We start from the raw sequence: 16,186 nt of genomic DNA, 5'->3' as shown, positions 1-16,186 counted from the left end.
GCTGAAACTAGGCCAGCACAGGCCTTGATACACATACATTTTTACCAACTTAAAGTTACTTTTAACGTAAAATAGGTCTCTCCTTTTCTCTCTCTCATCTCTCTCTCTCTCTTCTCTGCGCTCTCATCTCTCTCTCTCTCTCAGACCCCCTCTCAGCAGGCTGCCATGCTGGACAATGACCAAGAGGGGGTGTCAGGAAGCAACCAGTGGGCTCCCTACTCCCTGGGCAGGAGGGACGTCCCACCTGACAACCTCATGAAAAAGGTCAGACCTCTAATCGACAAACCTAAAAAACATCCCATTAGGCTAAACTTTAGGCTTTATAGAGGCTCTTTTTGCAGCTGGTATATGAAAGTAGTCTATACATGTTTAGATGGATGGATCTTGGAAAGAATAAATGAGCCTGAAACGCAAATAAATAAGCATCTCCTGTGTCCATTCCTCTGGTGTGGATGTGAGTCTCTAACTTCCCCTTCTCTGTCCACAGAGTGCCCACTCCCACAATCCTTCCCACCAGTCACACAACACACACATGATCGTCACTTCCTCCACCTCCTCCTCGTCTACCACGCCTCACCGTGTAGTCGGGCAGCAGGGCTACGACGGGATGATGAACAAAGGGGGCCAATACCAACCAGGGATGCCCTTGTCAGTGGTTCCCTCTGGGGGGCCGGGGCAGTACCAAGGCAACATGTCTCAAGGTAAATGGTAATAAATTGAAAAATGGTGAAGCCCATCAATATATATTATAACACAAGGAGTATGACACTACTTTGAGTTACACTGTTGAAAATTTGAATAATTGTGGTTACAAGCAGTTATCCAATCATGCTGTCACATCCAATCACAGCATGAAATCTGGAACAAATGTAGCGTAATAGGTTATTAAATTGTCATCGACACAATGTGAAGTTGTGTTTCTGTTGTCAGACAAACTCTGACAATTAAAGAGTTATTTAATCGTGGTTCACAAAACACTAACACCCCAGGAATTACATTAGCATTTGTTAGCCAGTTAGCATATTGTGGTGTTTTATTCTCAAGAAGTTTGGTATTGATAAATGTCTTTGTTTTATTTGTAAATTCAGGTCAAGTTATTGAAGCATAAAAACATTTCATTAAATTTAGTAAGTTATTCGGTTGGTGTAAAGTATGTGAGCCATGTGTACAACGAGTGTTAGCTGCTACCAGCTTCTTTCTTTTTTCATCCAGGCCATCCCAATGCTGGACAGGGTTATTCCAGCTCAGGCCTGCCCATGGCCCTGTCCCCATCTGGGAACCAACCCCAGTACAACCCCCATTCCTCCCACTCTTCCCATCAGCCCTCCCTCCCCGCCACCAACCCCCAGTACCACAGCAACCAGGGCATGGTCCATAGCAACCAGGTTGTTATGACCCACACCAATCCACGGCCTCAGAGCGCTCGCTGCCTGTTGCAGACGAAAGGCCAGAAGAGCACGGATGGTTTCCAGGAACAGGTATCTGTCTGTCCGCCCATCTGTCTGTCTGTCTCCAGCAACCACATCCCACACTATCTTGGAGGTCTGTCTGAAAATGGGCTGTGCTCAAATAATGGCTAAATATATACTAACTAGGTTAGAAAGGATATTAGTTTTGTGGATGTAGGTCCATTCAGTTACACTAAAAGTAGAGGGGAATGGTTTAATAAGCTGAAATTGTTCCTAAACTGTGACAGAGTAAACTGACTTTATCTTTCTTTAGCTGTGGTTCTTCTTCAAAATAAGTGTTGCATGTAAAAGAGTAATACAGAACAATACACACATAAACAGTTTGAGACGAATGCACACAAGAAATGGTAAAAGTAAAATAATAGAGATTTAGATGACTTTGTCAGAATATGAACCCGCAAGCTAAGTATGCAAAGACAGTAGTGGTTATTGGTAACTAACTATCCAGATCAGATGTGTTAATAACATTACATGTCGACAAGTGGATTTTAAAGGTTCCACACAAGGCCAACAAGCTATTACAATAACTGGGACATATACGTGTAATTTTAACCAGCTAACAGCAACGGTTTATGAAGAAACAGGTCTAGAAAAAGCCACGGAGGCGTAGTTCTAAATCTGAGATATTTCACAGATGGAGATCACTGGTACCAGTTTAGGTAGGAACATGAAGTCATTCACACCACCCAGATCAGCTGATCTTCCTGCAGGGTTTTGTTTTTCCCTTCCTAGTATCAGATGGCGTTCATTATGCCAAATAGAAAAACTCTGACAAGGATATTTGTGGCTCAATTGTTGTTGCCAGAGAACTGAGGACCTCCAATATAGCTGCCAAAATGTGTCACACATCACATGAAAGCCCCTTTCCACTGTTGTACATGTTGTCTATGTACTCTGTGCTTGTGTAGAGATTGTTATGATCTATGTATTTCACTTTCACTTGTCTTTCTTTCTTTTCTTTTTTCTGTCTTTCTTTTTCTCGTTCGTCCTCTCCCTCTAGTTGTGTGTGAGAATAGAGAAGAACCCTGGTCTTGGTTTCAGTATCTCTGGTGGCATCAGTGGCCAGGGGAACCCCTTCAAACCCTCCGACATGGTACGACCCGACCCGGCCTGCCAGCCAATCACAGCCTCCCCGGCTTTACCTCAGAGTTGCCATGGAAACTGCTGCTCGTTACCGCAGTGTTTCGTCTATCTGTCCGCATGTCTGTCTCTCTATGGGGCAGCAGTTGACTTAGCTAACTTTGAGTCTGTGATCTTATACTACAGACTGTTGGAAGACAGAAGTTCAATTGAAGCATGTTTTATAGTTATGTATTTGAAAGGGGTAAAGAAGCTCTTGAAATATTGAAAACTTGTTAACATCACCAAACTCGATGGAAGACTTCAGAGAAATGATATCCGAGTTTCGGATTCTTTCGGGACTGATAAAACATGTCATTAATAGTGTGTTTGATGCATTCAGAGTGTCCTCATCAAGGTCTCTTGGAAAATGAAGTTACGGCAACAAACTTGAATATTTCAGTATTTAGAAATAGATTGTGCCCACATGCATACACAATGTCTTATTACAAGACATGCCAAACTGTTTTATAATTTCTACTTCTGGGTTTCGACTGATTCTGTCAGTGTGTGCCTGTACTGAAAGCCTGTTGGGGCTGCAGATCCCCAAGGCCTCCTGCACATGGCAGTCTGTCCTAGAAACATGCTGCTATAGTGAGTCGAAAAGGAGCGAGGCTGCTCACGGAGCTCTGACAGCTATTTTAGGAAGGCTGCTTTAGTTCTGGGACACCGTGGGTGATTTTAGATGTTCAACGCTTTGATCTAGGGATGGGAAGTATGGCAGATTTTTCTGACTGTTATTCAGATGTTGAGTAACTGACGAGACAGCTGGTCTATAAATAGAGAGCCTGCGAGAAGAGTTCTTTAAACAGTCAGCCTCTGTACAGTCCATGTGACAAATGGTGAATTAATTTAAGTCGGGGGTGTGAAGGAATAATATAGAAACTGTCAATTCATCATTTAACTTAAGTTTCATACAGACAAGTACTGACTCAGTTGCTGACATGTACAGTTATTTAATCATTCCCACGTCTACTTGTATCCATAAAGCTCCCACCAGCTGCAGTTTGTCCATTATTAATGCCATCTTACACGGCCAGCAAATGGAGTCAGTGCAGATGAGCGGTTTCCCAAGTGATTCGCCTAAGCATTTTGTCAAGTAATTACATTATACAAACAGTATATTTATACAGTGTATGAGATATGATATAGAGATTGACATACTCTATCCGGCCACATGAATATAGATGACTGGATATTGTAGAATCACATTAGAATAAAATGTCTACCTTTACCATCATATTGCAGCTGGCCAGCATCAGTGCAATGTAAACAGCGACTGTCAGTCACCTGCTGATCTTCTGAGTATCTGCAGCTGAGTCGTAGGAGTACATATGGTTCAAATGTAAATGTCCTAAACATGGTGTGATATGAACTCTATGTCTGCACTCCTCACCTCAGACCCCACATATGTGGCCCCCCACCGGGTGGATACCACGGTGCAACAACAGCTGTTATCTGTCACCACCAAATGTACTTTTAATAACCTTTTTTTCTTACTCTGGTCCCCTTGTTACTTCCATCCACACATGTCGAAGCGGTCGAAGTTGCTTTCATGTTCTTTTCAATGGCTGTCAACTCAGGGCTGATTCGTCAGCAGTTTTAGCTCAAACAAAAGCAGATGCCTTTGATTTTGGTTTGATCTTCCTCTCTGACCTACTTTTGCGAACACATTTTGGTTTGTTCAACCATTTCTACACATTTGTGACTATTTTACTCAGGGTAGACATTTGCCAGGTTTAAAACTACATCAGTTGCTTTAAATTATTTTGAATGTAAATTAAAGGCAGACAGAAATTGAGCCAGAGTTTAAATAGTTAAACAGGATTGTGTATCAAAACAGCTTGAGTAATAAATTATAGATCTGTGGTTTTGATACCTAGAGCCTACTACAGCCACCGTTATTGCACAGGACGGTGTCTCCCCCTTGTGGCCAGCTTGTTGTTTGCACCTATCCTCTGATCTATCTGGGCTAGAAGAACATATTTACAGCCCAGATAGGTCAGTGATCTTTTTATTTACACTCAAACTCACTGTTTTTGTGCTATATAAAGATTATTATTATATATCCTGGACCAGTATTATTTCAAATTGGCTTTAATGTTAGTTGGAATTGGCAAACCTGTTATGTACATTTCTAAAATGGAAACAAATAGAAAAGTTGCCTCCTCTTTATGATTTTTCGGACCTTTATCATTTATAATGTCTGAACACAACATGAATATTTCACTACAAAAAGTAAATATTTATGTGTTGTTCAATTGACCCAAATTATAATTCTAAATTTAACAGAATCTTTTAGTAAATAAACGTTGTAACCTTGGTTCTCCCTTCATATGAACGAGTGGAGAGACGAGAGAGAACTAACATTATCCTCTTTCTTAACAAATAAGTTTGGCCTGATCATCCTCCTTTAAACACACTTCTACTTTGCATGAGTGTCTTGTATGGATACAGAATAATCTTCCAAGAGCTAATTCAGATAAATTGGAGGTTTACAAAACATACTTCTCAGAACATTGCTTTGTATCCGACAAGTTGTTTCAAAGTTTATCCCACAATGATTCATGTTTTAAAATCCTTTGTGACTTCCTGCCAGAAGTCATTATCAGGTGTCTAAAAAAAGAAATATCAATGATCTTCAAGTTTGACTTAAAAGACTAGCTGGCACTCTAAGCCACTGGGTCAGTTTTACTTCTGGCTAATTAGGATTCAGCGAGTGAAGACGGTGACTCAGTTCCTGTATTGACAGGAGTGGGATCCCCGGCTTTGATGTATTGGCTTCTTGGCTCTGTTTAAGAACAGAAGACAGAGTTTTAAGGAGCAGGATATGGATTTTTAGTCAGATCTGGGTCATGAACATTTGAAAATCCAATTTTCTGTTCCTGGTGTTTCTAAATTCTGCTGTCTCTGCACACTGAGCTGCTGTCGATAACAAACATACTGTATGCTATCCCTGAGCTGCAAAAACCTCATCATTGACCACTAATGCTCCCACTTGTGTAGGAAGCAGTTTTATAAGCTTGTGGTCAAACTAAAAGAAATCCCTTCAAAAATCAGAAATTTTGAAGATTAAAGGTTTTTGCAGGGCACTGTAGCTCTGTGTGCAACTGCTTTACAATGTGTAAATGTTTAATTGTTGTCACTAACTATTTTCAGCTGCTAACAAACACATTTGTAATGTACAGTGAGCTCCATATGGGACCTGACAGTGACATGTCACTATGTTTTGGACATGGAAGGGTGTGAATAGACATAAAGTACCAAAATCAAATTAACCAAATATCAAATAATGAATTCGACATTAACACGTGGTTATAAATTGCATATATGCACCACTTTGCATACAAAATTAAACCATTTCATAGCCACATCATCAAAATTATTAGTACACGTATGAGGCTCACTGTATAAATGCTGTGAATATTAATTTAATTAATACTTCTTCACCTCTTTAACATGAAATATACTATATGTGTTTGTTCTTGCATCCACTCATAGACTGTAGTATGTATGTGCTATTGCACTGTCAGTACTACATCATATTGTTTTAACTGGTGTCCCTGGCACATTTATCTGTTCAGCTCACTTTTGTGTGTTCAACGTGTGCACAACTTGTTGAACCTTGTCGAGTTGACATAGGTGCCTTGTCCTACACTTTCTGTGTTCAAAACATCTTTCAGCTCTCAGTGAAAAGATGTTGGTGTTTTTACAATCTCTGCCTTGGGTTATTGAGGGAAAATATCGGGGATGAAATATCTTCTGCCCTCCCTGCTACCTACTTCTTTCCCCTAATCAGTACCCATCCCACACCTATTCTTCTACCCCTATTCTTTGTATATTTACTGTATATCCATTTTTTCTCTCTTTCTAACATCATGTCTATTCTATGCCAAGTCCTTATCTGTATAAACAGATGATAAACCATTCTGACATGTATAGTAAATGTCTTTTTGGGAGGAATGTATCACTCAGCTTCTGGCGATGCCAATAACCAAAGTACTTTAAATTGCTAAAATTCAATCATCGTGAATTGCATGCCTCTCTAAATTCAGTTCAAAGAGAATGCATTGGTGAACTTCCCATATATTTTTGGCAGAAATGTGATTTTTTTTGGGGGGGAGGGGGGTTGGGGGGGTGGATATTGAGATGAGAATGAGAAAGGCAAAGATTCTAAACCATCGTGTCCCTGTGTTGTCCTAACGGTGTATCATTTTGACTTATAGGGTATCTTTGTTACTAGGGTACAGCATGACGGGCCCGCCGCCTCCGCCCTGCAGCCCGGAGACAAGATACTGCAGGTAACATCCTCTCACTCATCATCAAATGGGCCAGAAACAGCCACATCCTGCCCTCTCTCCCTCCCTAACCCTCCTTAACCCTTCCCTTACTTTATAAGGCAGAGCATTTGATAGGAAAAAATAGGTACACTTTTCTTACTACAGTTAGCTGGACATTTTCTTACACAGGCTATTCAACAGAGGCATACCAGCACTGATTATCTGCAGTGATGGAGCCAGTGATCGCCCGCTGGTGTGATCTTACTGGATTTTTCAATGTAGTCTATTAAGAGTGTATCAGATATCAGCAAATATGTTCTGCCTCTGGTTGTGTAGCGGTCCAGAAATCAGGCATAACCCTCCCACCCTCTCTCTCATTCATCATTAGCCAACGACACCCAAAAACATTTGAGCCAAAGATCACAGGGGGATTTGAGTAGCATGAAACAATCTAAGAAGTTTATTATCAGACACACAATATTAAGTTAAGAAACATGAATGCGAAGGCCGTTAAGACAACATGGATGATCCAACTTTAAGCTACGTAATCATGGGGTGTTGCTTGTTACTACTGTGAGACTGCAGCAGATGTCAACAAAAATTCAACTTGTTTGAGCATAATTTGCTCTTATCATGGCTACCACTAAGTCCTGAAGCAGAGAAGTGATTTATGGCACAACTTTATGATGAAATCAAAAAGGTTTTTTTAAATAAAATGAGCACAAAAAAAAGTTAAATGGATTTTTATGACCTTGATGACGGACACAACATATGGGCTTAAACACTGGAAACGTTTCTACATTGAGTCCTGGAAGTAACTGAATACAGCAGTTGCAGTAAGGCTGAATTACAGTATGTTTTTTTTCTGATGATTCAGATAAATGTTTCTACTAATTATAAGCTGTAAAAAAGCAATGCTGAAATTTAATGCTGAAAATATGTATTGTTACACCTTGGGGGGATACTCTCCCAGGGGCAACAAAAGCTATTGAAAAAACGTCCACCTCCCACATAGATCAGTGAAACGGAATCAATAAACAGCAATAAATTATACATATTTACTTTATTTATATATTTACTGTAGCTATTATTTCAAAGTAGAGCTGGAATTAACCGAGAGGATTGTCCTGTAGGTCAACATGAGATGTTAGTGTTCCCCCTTCCCCATCTCTCATTACTTCCATGTTTCCCTCCCCCTCTCTCCTCCCCTTCATATTCTCTCCACAGATGTACAGTTTAGCTGGATGAACTCATCTAAAAGCCCTTTTTTGTCTTTACCCCTTCTCTCTCTACAGCATGACTGTGTAGCTCCTCCTCTTCTCTCTCTTTTCCCCAACAGTGATGTGTTACTGAGATAATGATGGCAGTGACCCTCCATCCTTCCACACACACCCACCCACACACACACACATGCACACACACATAGACGTATGTATGGAAATACTGCAGCACACATACCTCTATACATACATGCACACACACATGCTGTTGACTGTGCTGCGTGTTTGCCTTGCAGGCTAACGGACATAGTTTTTTACACATGGAGCACGAGACAGCCGTCTCTCTGCTGAAGAGTTTCCAGCGGACGGTGGACTTGATGGTTCTGAGAGACAGCAGCACGCGCTAAAAATAGTTTTATAACAAACAAACAAACAAACACAACAACGCTTCTCTACTCTGCTCATCGCCATCCCACGCCACCCCACCTGCCCTCCGCTGGAGGCTTGTGGAACTGAGAAATGAGCCGCCTTTTTTACCTTTTTAGGGGAACACACAGACATTTATTTGCCTATTGCTGGACCAAAGGCAAATACTAGTGCCAAATGTACCATAGGAAACATATCGGCTCTTCTGTCCACCGGCGGTCAGGGACCTGATCGACGATTGGACGGACCACAAGAGGACTCTACGCTTTGAGTTCCTACAGGGCTGCTGCAGTTTGGATTTTGTGGTTGGTTTGTTAATTAGGCAGTCATCTTATTGGCCAGTCTAAATAGTTTGTTTCTGTTAGTTAGGGTTCTGGGATATTTTTGCTTTTCTCCACTGCCTTTTTATTTTGCTGTCCATGATAGATCTTTAATATTTTGTTTGGTGTAGCACATATTTTACATTCAGCGTTCTTCATTGTTCTTCTTTGCTTTGTCCAGTTCTCTTCTGATTAATTTTTTGTTGTCTTCTAATCTGTTCTCTTATTTTATTTTCTGTTCTTCTCTTTCTTTCAGTGTCTTTTGTTTTATTACTTTTTGCTGTCTTATGTTGTGTTCTGCAGGTATTATTGCCTCCAGTGTATAGAAATTGTAAACGTAAGACTTTCTGCCTTGTGTACATATATAGAGCTGCAGCTTTCTAGAGCTGCACTCTCCTTGGGGCCTGGACAGACAGCTCTAAAAGTTTATGATTGATATAAATATTGTTGATAAACCACATTCTGAATTCTCTCTTATGAACATACAGGGATTATTTCTCCAAATGGACAATTTTCTAAAGTATACCACTGATTTTTTTTTTCTTTCTGTAAAGAAAACACTGTTCATAGTTCATCACTGCTACTTGTTTTTTTTGTTTTAAAAACAGTTGCTTGCACAGCTGTGCTGAAAAGAGCTAAAGCAATATTTCTGAGGCTCGGCCCACTGAGATTTTCAGCAGAGCCTAACTTGTCCTGCAGTGCCATCTATCGAGCAAGTCATGCTAATGTTTACACACACTGCCATGCACATGAACTACCAGGCAAACACACATATACAGTAGATGTATGTGCCCCCATACACAACGCATATGCAATGGTGCTCTGTGCACTATTGCCTAATAAAGCCCTGTCTATATTCTAGCCTGATTTTAAATTTCAACTGCTATTGTAAAACCAATCACACACACAGACATTGTAACATTACTCATAATATCTGTGCCATATCACATTTTGTGGTCCTGTTTTCTAGTATTGTTACTGCAGTGTTACATCCCTTTTTAGCTGTTTGAGTTGTATGATAAAGTCACAGCATGCTCTCATACCATTGGTCACTGTCAGCCAGCCATTTTCTGTTGGCTTCTAGAGTTCACTACTCTGTAGAAGACTCTAGATGTATTATACCACTGAGTTTCAGTGAGACTGATGTTCTATAGTTGGTGCCATATGGACCCTTTTTCCCTCCCTGGTTGTATTTAAACAGGCCTAAAACTTTAGAGCTTTTACCCCTTTGTGGCCCAGATCTGATCTGCATACAGTGAAAGCAGCAGCGTGTAGGGAAACTGGTTTTAACATTTGGTGAGGGTCCTGACCTCTGGCCTCCATGTAGAAAGCAACAAGAGAAAAGAGAATGTCCCTACAAGAATCAATAAGGTATAACACACAGTTTAAAGTGTCTTAATGGGTAAATCTGTAGTGAATCACATTTTCCCTTTTTAGACAATCAGGAAATTATCTGAGGCTGTGTGGCTACACTTGAAATTTCAGTGGAACTTTTGTAACCTGAGGAGATGCTAATTGACTCTAGGTGTACATGGAAATTTAGATTTGCCAACTCTGTTGGTGAACGTTGAAAATTATATGTAGATAGGGTCAGGAAGTGTTTGGAATATGACATTTAAAGGAGCAGGGAAACAAAGTAATGTCGAATGACTCAGATGTAGAAACTGTGGTCATACAGTCAAATCTGACCGTCATGGTCATGCTTCAGAAATTGTATTGACATGACAGAAGTAACCACAGAAAAAGAGTGAAGAGTTTCATTTTCTGTCTTCGTGTAAATGCAACACGTGTCTTGAAGACATCTCATGACAGGGAGTTTTGTTCTGTTCTGTATAACATCTGATGTTTCATCCAGAGCAAAACAACATCCTTCACTGTCCTTTGCTTTTACTTGACATGACAGTGTCATCCTGTGCCCATTTTGTGTCAACCCTCTTAATAAGCATTAGAATTTAGTTAATTCAATATGAAGGACACAAAATGGCACAGTTTAGTCTTGTGGTTGAGAGATCTTAACCACAGGCACCCACCCAACCCTATTTAGAGTTTGAAATATCAAAGATATTGTGATGAGAACAGAGAAAAAGGTTTGATAATATAATTATTTTTTACTACATGTTTCAGGTAATTCTTTCTAAATATATTGATATACCTTAGCTTTGCTCAAAAATTGTGATATTTTATAATAATGACACTTATAACAAAGTTATGGATGGAAGTACGCACAGTATGACTTGGAGACCTACACATGTACTATCCAAAACTGTATAAAATGTATTTCTACTGTAATTGTGAATTTGTGTTATACAAATATATATTATATATATATGTATATGACTACAAAAAAAAGTCATTTTCTATGTGTTTAAACTACATAAGAGCTGAACAAATGCTGAGGACGGTGTCACTGTACATAGCTGTGAATGAAATCCAATTTAAAATGACTCATATTGATTGTGAATGTACTCATGCTTTCTGCAGTACCTACACCTACCCAACTTGAATGCTGCTTCTTCTGTTGTGTGACAAAAAGTACTTTGACCTCCGAAGAGAGAACTGCTGTCGAGTTATAAGTTGGACAAATTTTAGTGACGATTTAACAGAACTATTTATTTCTTTATTTATTTGCACATGCAAGTTGAAATCCTTCCAGTTTTAAGTTTGAGTATTAATGCGGAGAAATGTAATTGCAGAAGTATATATAATATATATCATGTGTTTAGAATGCATTTTGCAGACGCTATCTGTACATACTATTTAAGATACAGTTTTTACAAAAAATAATATATGTATAAAATTGAAAAAATGCTGTGCAGCGATTATACTAGAGCCATTTTGGGCTTTGGGACGTACCATTTTTTCAGTATATAAGAAGTGTTTTGAATAATGTACTAAAGTCTCTATTGTACAAATAATAAAAATGTCACTATTGGTAATCTGGGTTCCTCCTGGTGCACTGAGCTCTGTCTTTAGGAGGGCAGAAGAGAGGGATATCTCTCCTTCTACTCCTCTTTCCTACTTTATTACTGTAGAAAGAGAAAGATGAAGGGAGAAAAAGGGGATAAATAGATAGATAGATACTTGATTTATCCCGAGGGAAATTCAAGAACAGACAAAAGAAAAGGGGGATGGCAAAAATTAGTTGATGAAAATAGGAAGAAAGTTAAGAAGATATAAAGGGCTAAGGAGCATGTAAGGAGATATGGGGATGAATAATGAAAACAGGCAAGGCAGGAGCCAAAACAAGATGGGAAATAAAGAAACGGAGGAAGCAAAGGATTAAAGGGAGGAAGAAAAAGGCAGAAGGAGGAGAAAGGGGTAAAGGAAAGGAACAAGAATAAAAATGAGATGGAGGGAAAGAACAAACAGGGAAAAAGTAGGATGGCTAGAAAGTAAGTAAGCGAGAGATAAAGAAAGGAAAGAGGAGAGAGTGATGAAGACCACCTCAGCAGGTCTGTGGGAGATTTCAGTTTCCTCTGCAGATCTGCTCTGCAGATTAAACTCAGTAGAGCCTCTTATCTTCTCGGCAGATGCTCCTTTGTTTCTCTGTCCATTAGTCTAACAGCCTGACTCTTCTTCATCCCTCTCTATCCGTCCATCTCATCTCTTCTTGACACTTATCTGAGTTGTGGATCACAGAGGGACGACTGAGTTTGTTAAGCTGCCTCACAGAATTGAGGTAAACCATGTCAGTGTTTGTATTTTTCAGTAGCTCAAGGAAATCGTTTAATCCATTGTGGTGAGTATAATTTATAAAAATCCTACTGGATTTTGCACAGCACATGTAACTGACAAACATGACGCTTACTGCTCTCTAGCAACTTGACTTCTATGACCTCTGAACTTGTCTACACCCACTGTGCTCAGCGTTTAATTTATTCGGAACCTTATAATCCATTAATGGGCATTAATGACAAGGTAATTAAATGATTAGTCCATTTTGGGGCCAGTTAGGAAAATCCAGTGCTTTGTTCATTCATAGCCTATATCTAAAATATAGCAAAGTTAGTCTGTTATTTATCAGTTTTGAGTTAGGTTAAACAAATGTCTATTCTAATACGTTTGCTTAACTTAAGGAAGTGAAAGGAAGCCGTATCAGGACACCTTAACACATGTATTACAGTTTACTGTCATTACTTAACAGAGGCAAAAAAAATAGAAGCTGTAACGTTCACATAATTATCTAACAAGCTAATGACCCACTTTCTGTTTATTGCTTGTTAGTTTAACCCATGGCTAAGTGTGTTTCACAAGTGAGAGATAGGAGTTAGCAGCAATGTAGAAACTGAGTCATGTTGCTATGGATACATACACCTCCCAACCAATCAGAAATTAGTATTTTCCACGGCCATTAGTACTTGTACTAATATACCCGCAGGCCTAACACACGTACTGTAGGCCTACAATGTGCTGCCACTTCTGTGTTTTACTAGCATGCATGACTTTACTCAAAATGGAGTATTATTATTGTTATTGCTACTTACTTACATAAAGGATTTGAGTTCTTCTTCTACCTCTGTTAATCACTCACTAACTGCATTACCACTACATTGTGGTATACTGCATGACTGTATAAGAAAAGTATCATTGGCTAAATATTCTTCCCTTTGTCTGTCTTGTACCATTCCCCACTGTTCTCCCAGCATTAGTGCCCTCTGTAGAACAACTCTGCTTACTGTGGTACGGGCCGACAATTAACAATAGAGGGTAATAGTATACACACACATGCACACACGCACTAACACACTCATTGATGAAAGCAGAATGATGTCCTTTTGTTCTCTTTCCTTTTTACTCTGTCTTTTTACTCACTGCTTTGGACAAAAAGATACTTCTGTGTGCTGACTGACCAAACCCACTCATACAATCATGCATAAATCTCCCCCCACGCTGACTAATATGTTATGCTGGTATCAGTGTGTGTGAGTGTTTTATGTGTGTAAGAGATACAGAGCGAGAGTTTTTGTGCACCCACCAAAGCTGTCAATAAGGTCTTGTGACCTGATCGATATCAATACCAGAGACTGAGTCCATGACCTGCATTCAGCTGCTGCCTGCGTATGTGTGTATGCAGAGAAAACGTCAGTCAGGAGTCTACATACAGTGTATTGTGTCCAACATGCAGGGCTAACATGTGTCCTGCAGCAACTTTATAATGCATTTCTAATTTTGTCTCTCTGTCTTTTTACTCTGACAAACGTCAGCATCTCTACTGCCAAAGGTCAGTCACTGCTGACCGGCCTGTGACACAAAATTATAAGTTAATTTGGAAAAATAGAAAAGATGCAATTCTTAAAATTAATGAACCAACTAGAGTTTTCAAGAAGTTATTCCCCTGAGGTCACAATAAAAAACATAATTCATGAAAATTAAAAAAAGTTACATGTCTTATCATAAACTCCCAACAGCAGTTTTATTGATATTATTGCATAAAAAAAGAATATTTAGGAAAATAAAAAAATGGAGATGTTTGTTTTTGCAAATGAATCCTGTGCCAAAAAGACTGGTGTCAGTGAGACAAAGACTATAAAAAGTACACTCCCACAATTACGCAGGTCGACTTGTTTGCAGAGAAGATCAATACCATTTTCCTCTTTGTTGGTCCAGTGCACAGATAGGCTTGGGATGTATTTAGCCTAGCTTAGCACGAGGATGGAAGTAGAGAGAAACAGTTAGCCATCAAAAGTGGAACAACCTGGCTTCCAACAACTACAAAGGTGTCTTATTTAGTCCACAGGTTGTATTTTGTGTATTTTTAACCTCATTATAAAAATATAATTATAAACTAACAGTTATTCTTAAGTTTCCAGCTTCCACACTCCTTCCTTATTCAGAACGAAACCCAGATGAGCCCTAATGTAGTGGGGACAGTAATAATAATATAATTCAAAATGTGAGACTCTTTCTTTGAAGAAATACTTCATATGTTTTAGTTTATTGGCCCATTTGTCAAATATTTTTTAATCTAGATTAAAACAGAGATGCTGACTTTTAGCCCCCAGTTAGCTCACGTAAGCTTAACACTACTTTATGTTGAGTGATTGTAGGCAAACAAAACATTAGCCAACTTCTACTGGCCACTCTTATACTTATAGGCAAAGCAGTTATTTGTGGTTTTTATATGATCTTATATACAGTTCTGAAACAACCAGATAAACAACCTAATAAACCACATACTGGACAGGACACAGGAAATCATTGGTAGCAATTTATTGTCTAATTTTGTAGTTAAATCGTTAACTTCCCCAATCTCCCAAACAGATCTTATTCACATATAAAATATAATTTATTTTATCTAACTGTATCATGTTTTACCTACACTTTAAGTATGTGTTGGCAAAGAGATGCTAATTGCAGACCTGAACATATAGCCAGGTTTAGTGGTAAATTGTAGACACATTTTCACACAACTGACAGTAATGTTAGTACATTAAGTAACATTAAGTGTTTTATAGACCCCAAAACAAACCAGCTCTCCCTTTGGCTTCCTAAATATTTGACATTCTGCATCAGTCACTTGCTGATAGCTTATTGTTTTGGGGAGACAAAGCTTGTGTTAGCTCCTGTGCTTCCCGTGGTTTCCAAGGCTACATTCACACTGCAAGCCTTAGCGCTCAATTATGATTTATTGCTCAGATCAGATTTTTTTTGTTTGGCTGTTCATGTTATTTCTTAAATGCAGCCCCTATCATATACCAGTGTGAACAGGTCACAGTCATAAAATGACCCACATGATTAATGTCAATCGAGAGGACACTGAGGACACATTTTTAAAAACTTCTGATTTGAACCACATATGAAAGTGGCCCAAATCAGATTTAAAAAGATCATATTTAATGTGATTTGTCATAAAAAACAGATCTGAGTCACATATGAACCAAAGTAAATCTGATTTGGGACACTTGTGACTGCAGTGTGAGCTGAGATGTAGCCTAAGTGGGAGTATTGATTTAAAGTGGCACTGACATTGACCTTTTACATATTGATAAAATTTGAATATAAAAGCTATTACATAACCAATCTTAAATGTGTTAAATGTTAATGTATTTGGCATTGACTTACTGCTGTGCCACTTACTTAACCAAAAGGTCTGATAGCGATACTCATATTGGGGACTTTTTGGGATCTTTTCACTTTGAATAAAAGCTAAGAGGCTTTGTTGTGGGTAAACTCGGCCCTGGTAATTGACATGGATCTAGGCTAAAAGAGATACAGTAGGGACAAGCCTGGGATAGAGAAGCTTCAATCTACTCAACACAATAAAACTGTTTACCATGATAATACCACAAAACTCAGACAGGGATGGGCCTGCCCGAAAAGCCAGTGGGATTACACTTGTGACATTTCAATTG

The 16,186-nt window shown here is 39.1% G+C and overlaps 1 protein-coding gene across 1 annotated transcript in view; it reads left to right on the top strand.

Moving 5' to 3' along the window:
- Window positions 1-11,697, top strand: part of lrrc7 (leucine rich repeat containing 7) — a 41,224-nt gene extending 29,527 nt beyond the window's left edge. The window contains exons 22-27 of the mRNA XM_035653584.1: window positions 145-264; window positions 488-701; window positions 1,213-1,478; window positions 2,470-2,562; window positions 6,815-6,889; window positions 8,385-11,697. Of these exons, the coding sequence (XP_035509477.1) occupies window positions 145-264; window positions 488-701; window positions 1,213-1,478; window positions 2,470-2,562; window positions 6,815-6,889; window positions 8,385-8,495 (879 nt within the window). The 3' untranslated portion in view covers window positions 8,496-11,697. The remainder of the gene's footprint in view (window positions 1-144; window positions 265-487; window positions 702-1,212; window positions 1,479-2,469; window positions 2,563-6,814; window positions 6,890-8,384) is intronic.
- The last annotated feature ends 4,489 nt before the right edge of the window (window positions 11,698-16,186 follow it).

The sequence above is a fragment of the Morone saxatilis genome, unplaced genomic scaffold (genome assembly GCF_004916995.1).
Source record: "Morone saxatilis isolate NCDOM2014 unplaced genomic scaffold, NCSU_SB_2.0 Contig12, whole genome shotgun sequence".
Lineage (NCBI taxonomy): Eukaryota > Metazoa > Chordata > Actinopteri > Moronidae > Morone > Morone saxatilis.
This window is presented reverse-complemented; position numbering and strand designations above follow the sequence as displayed.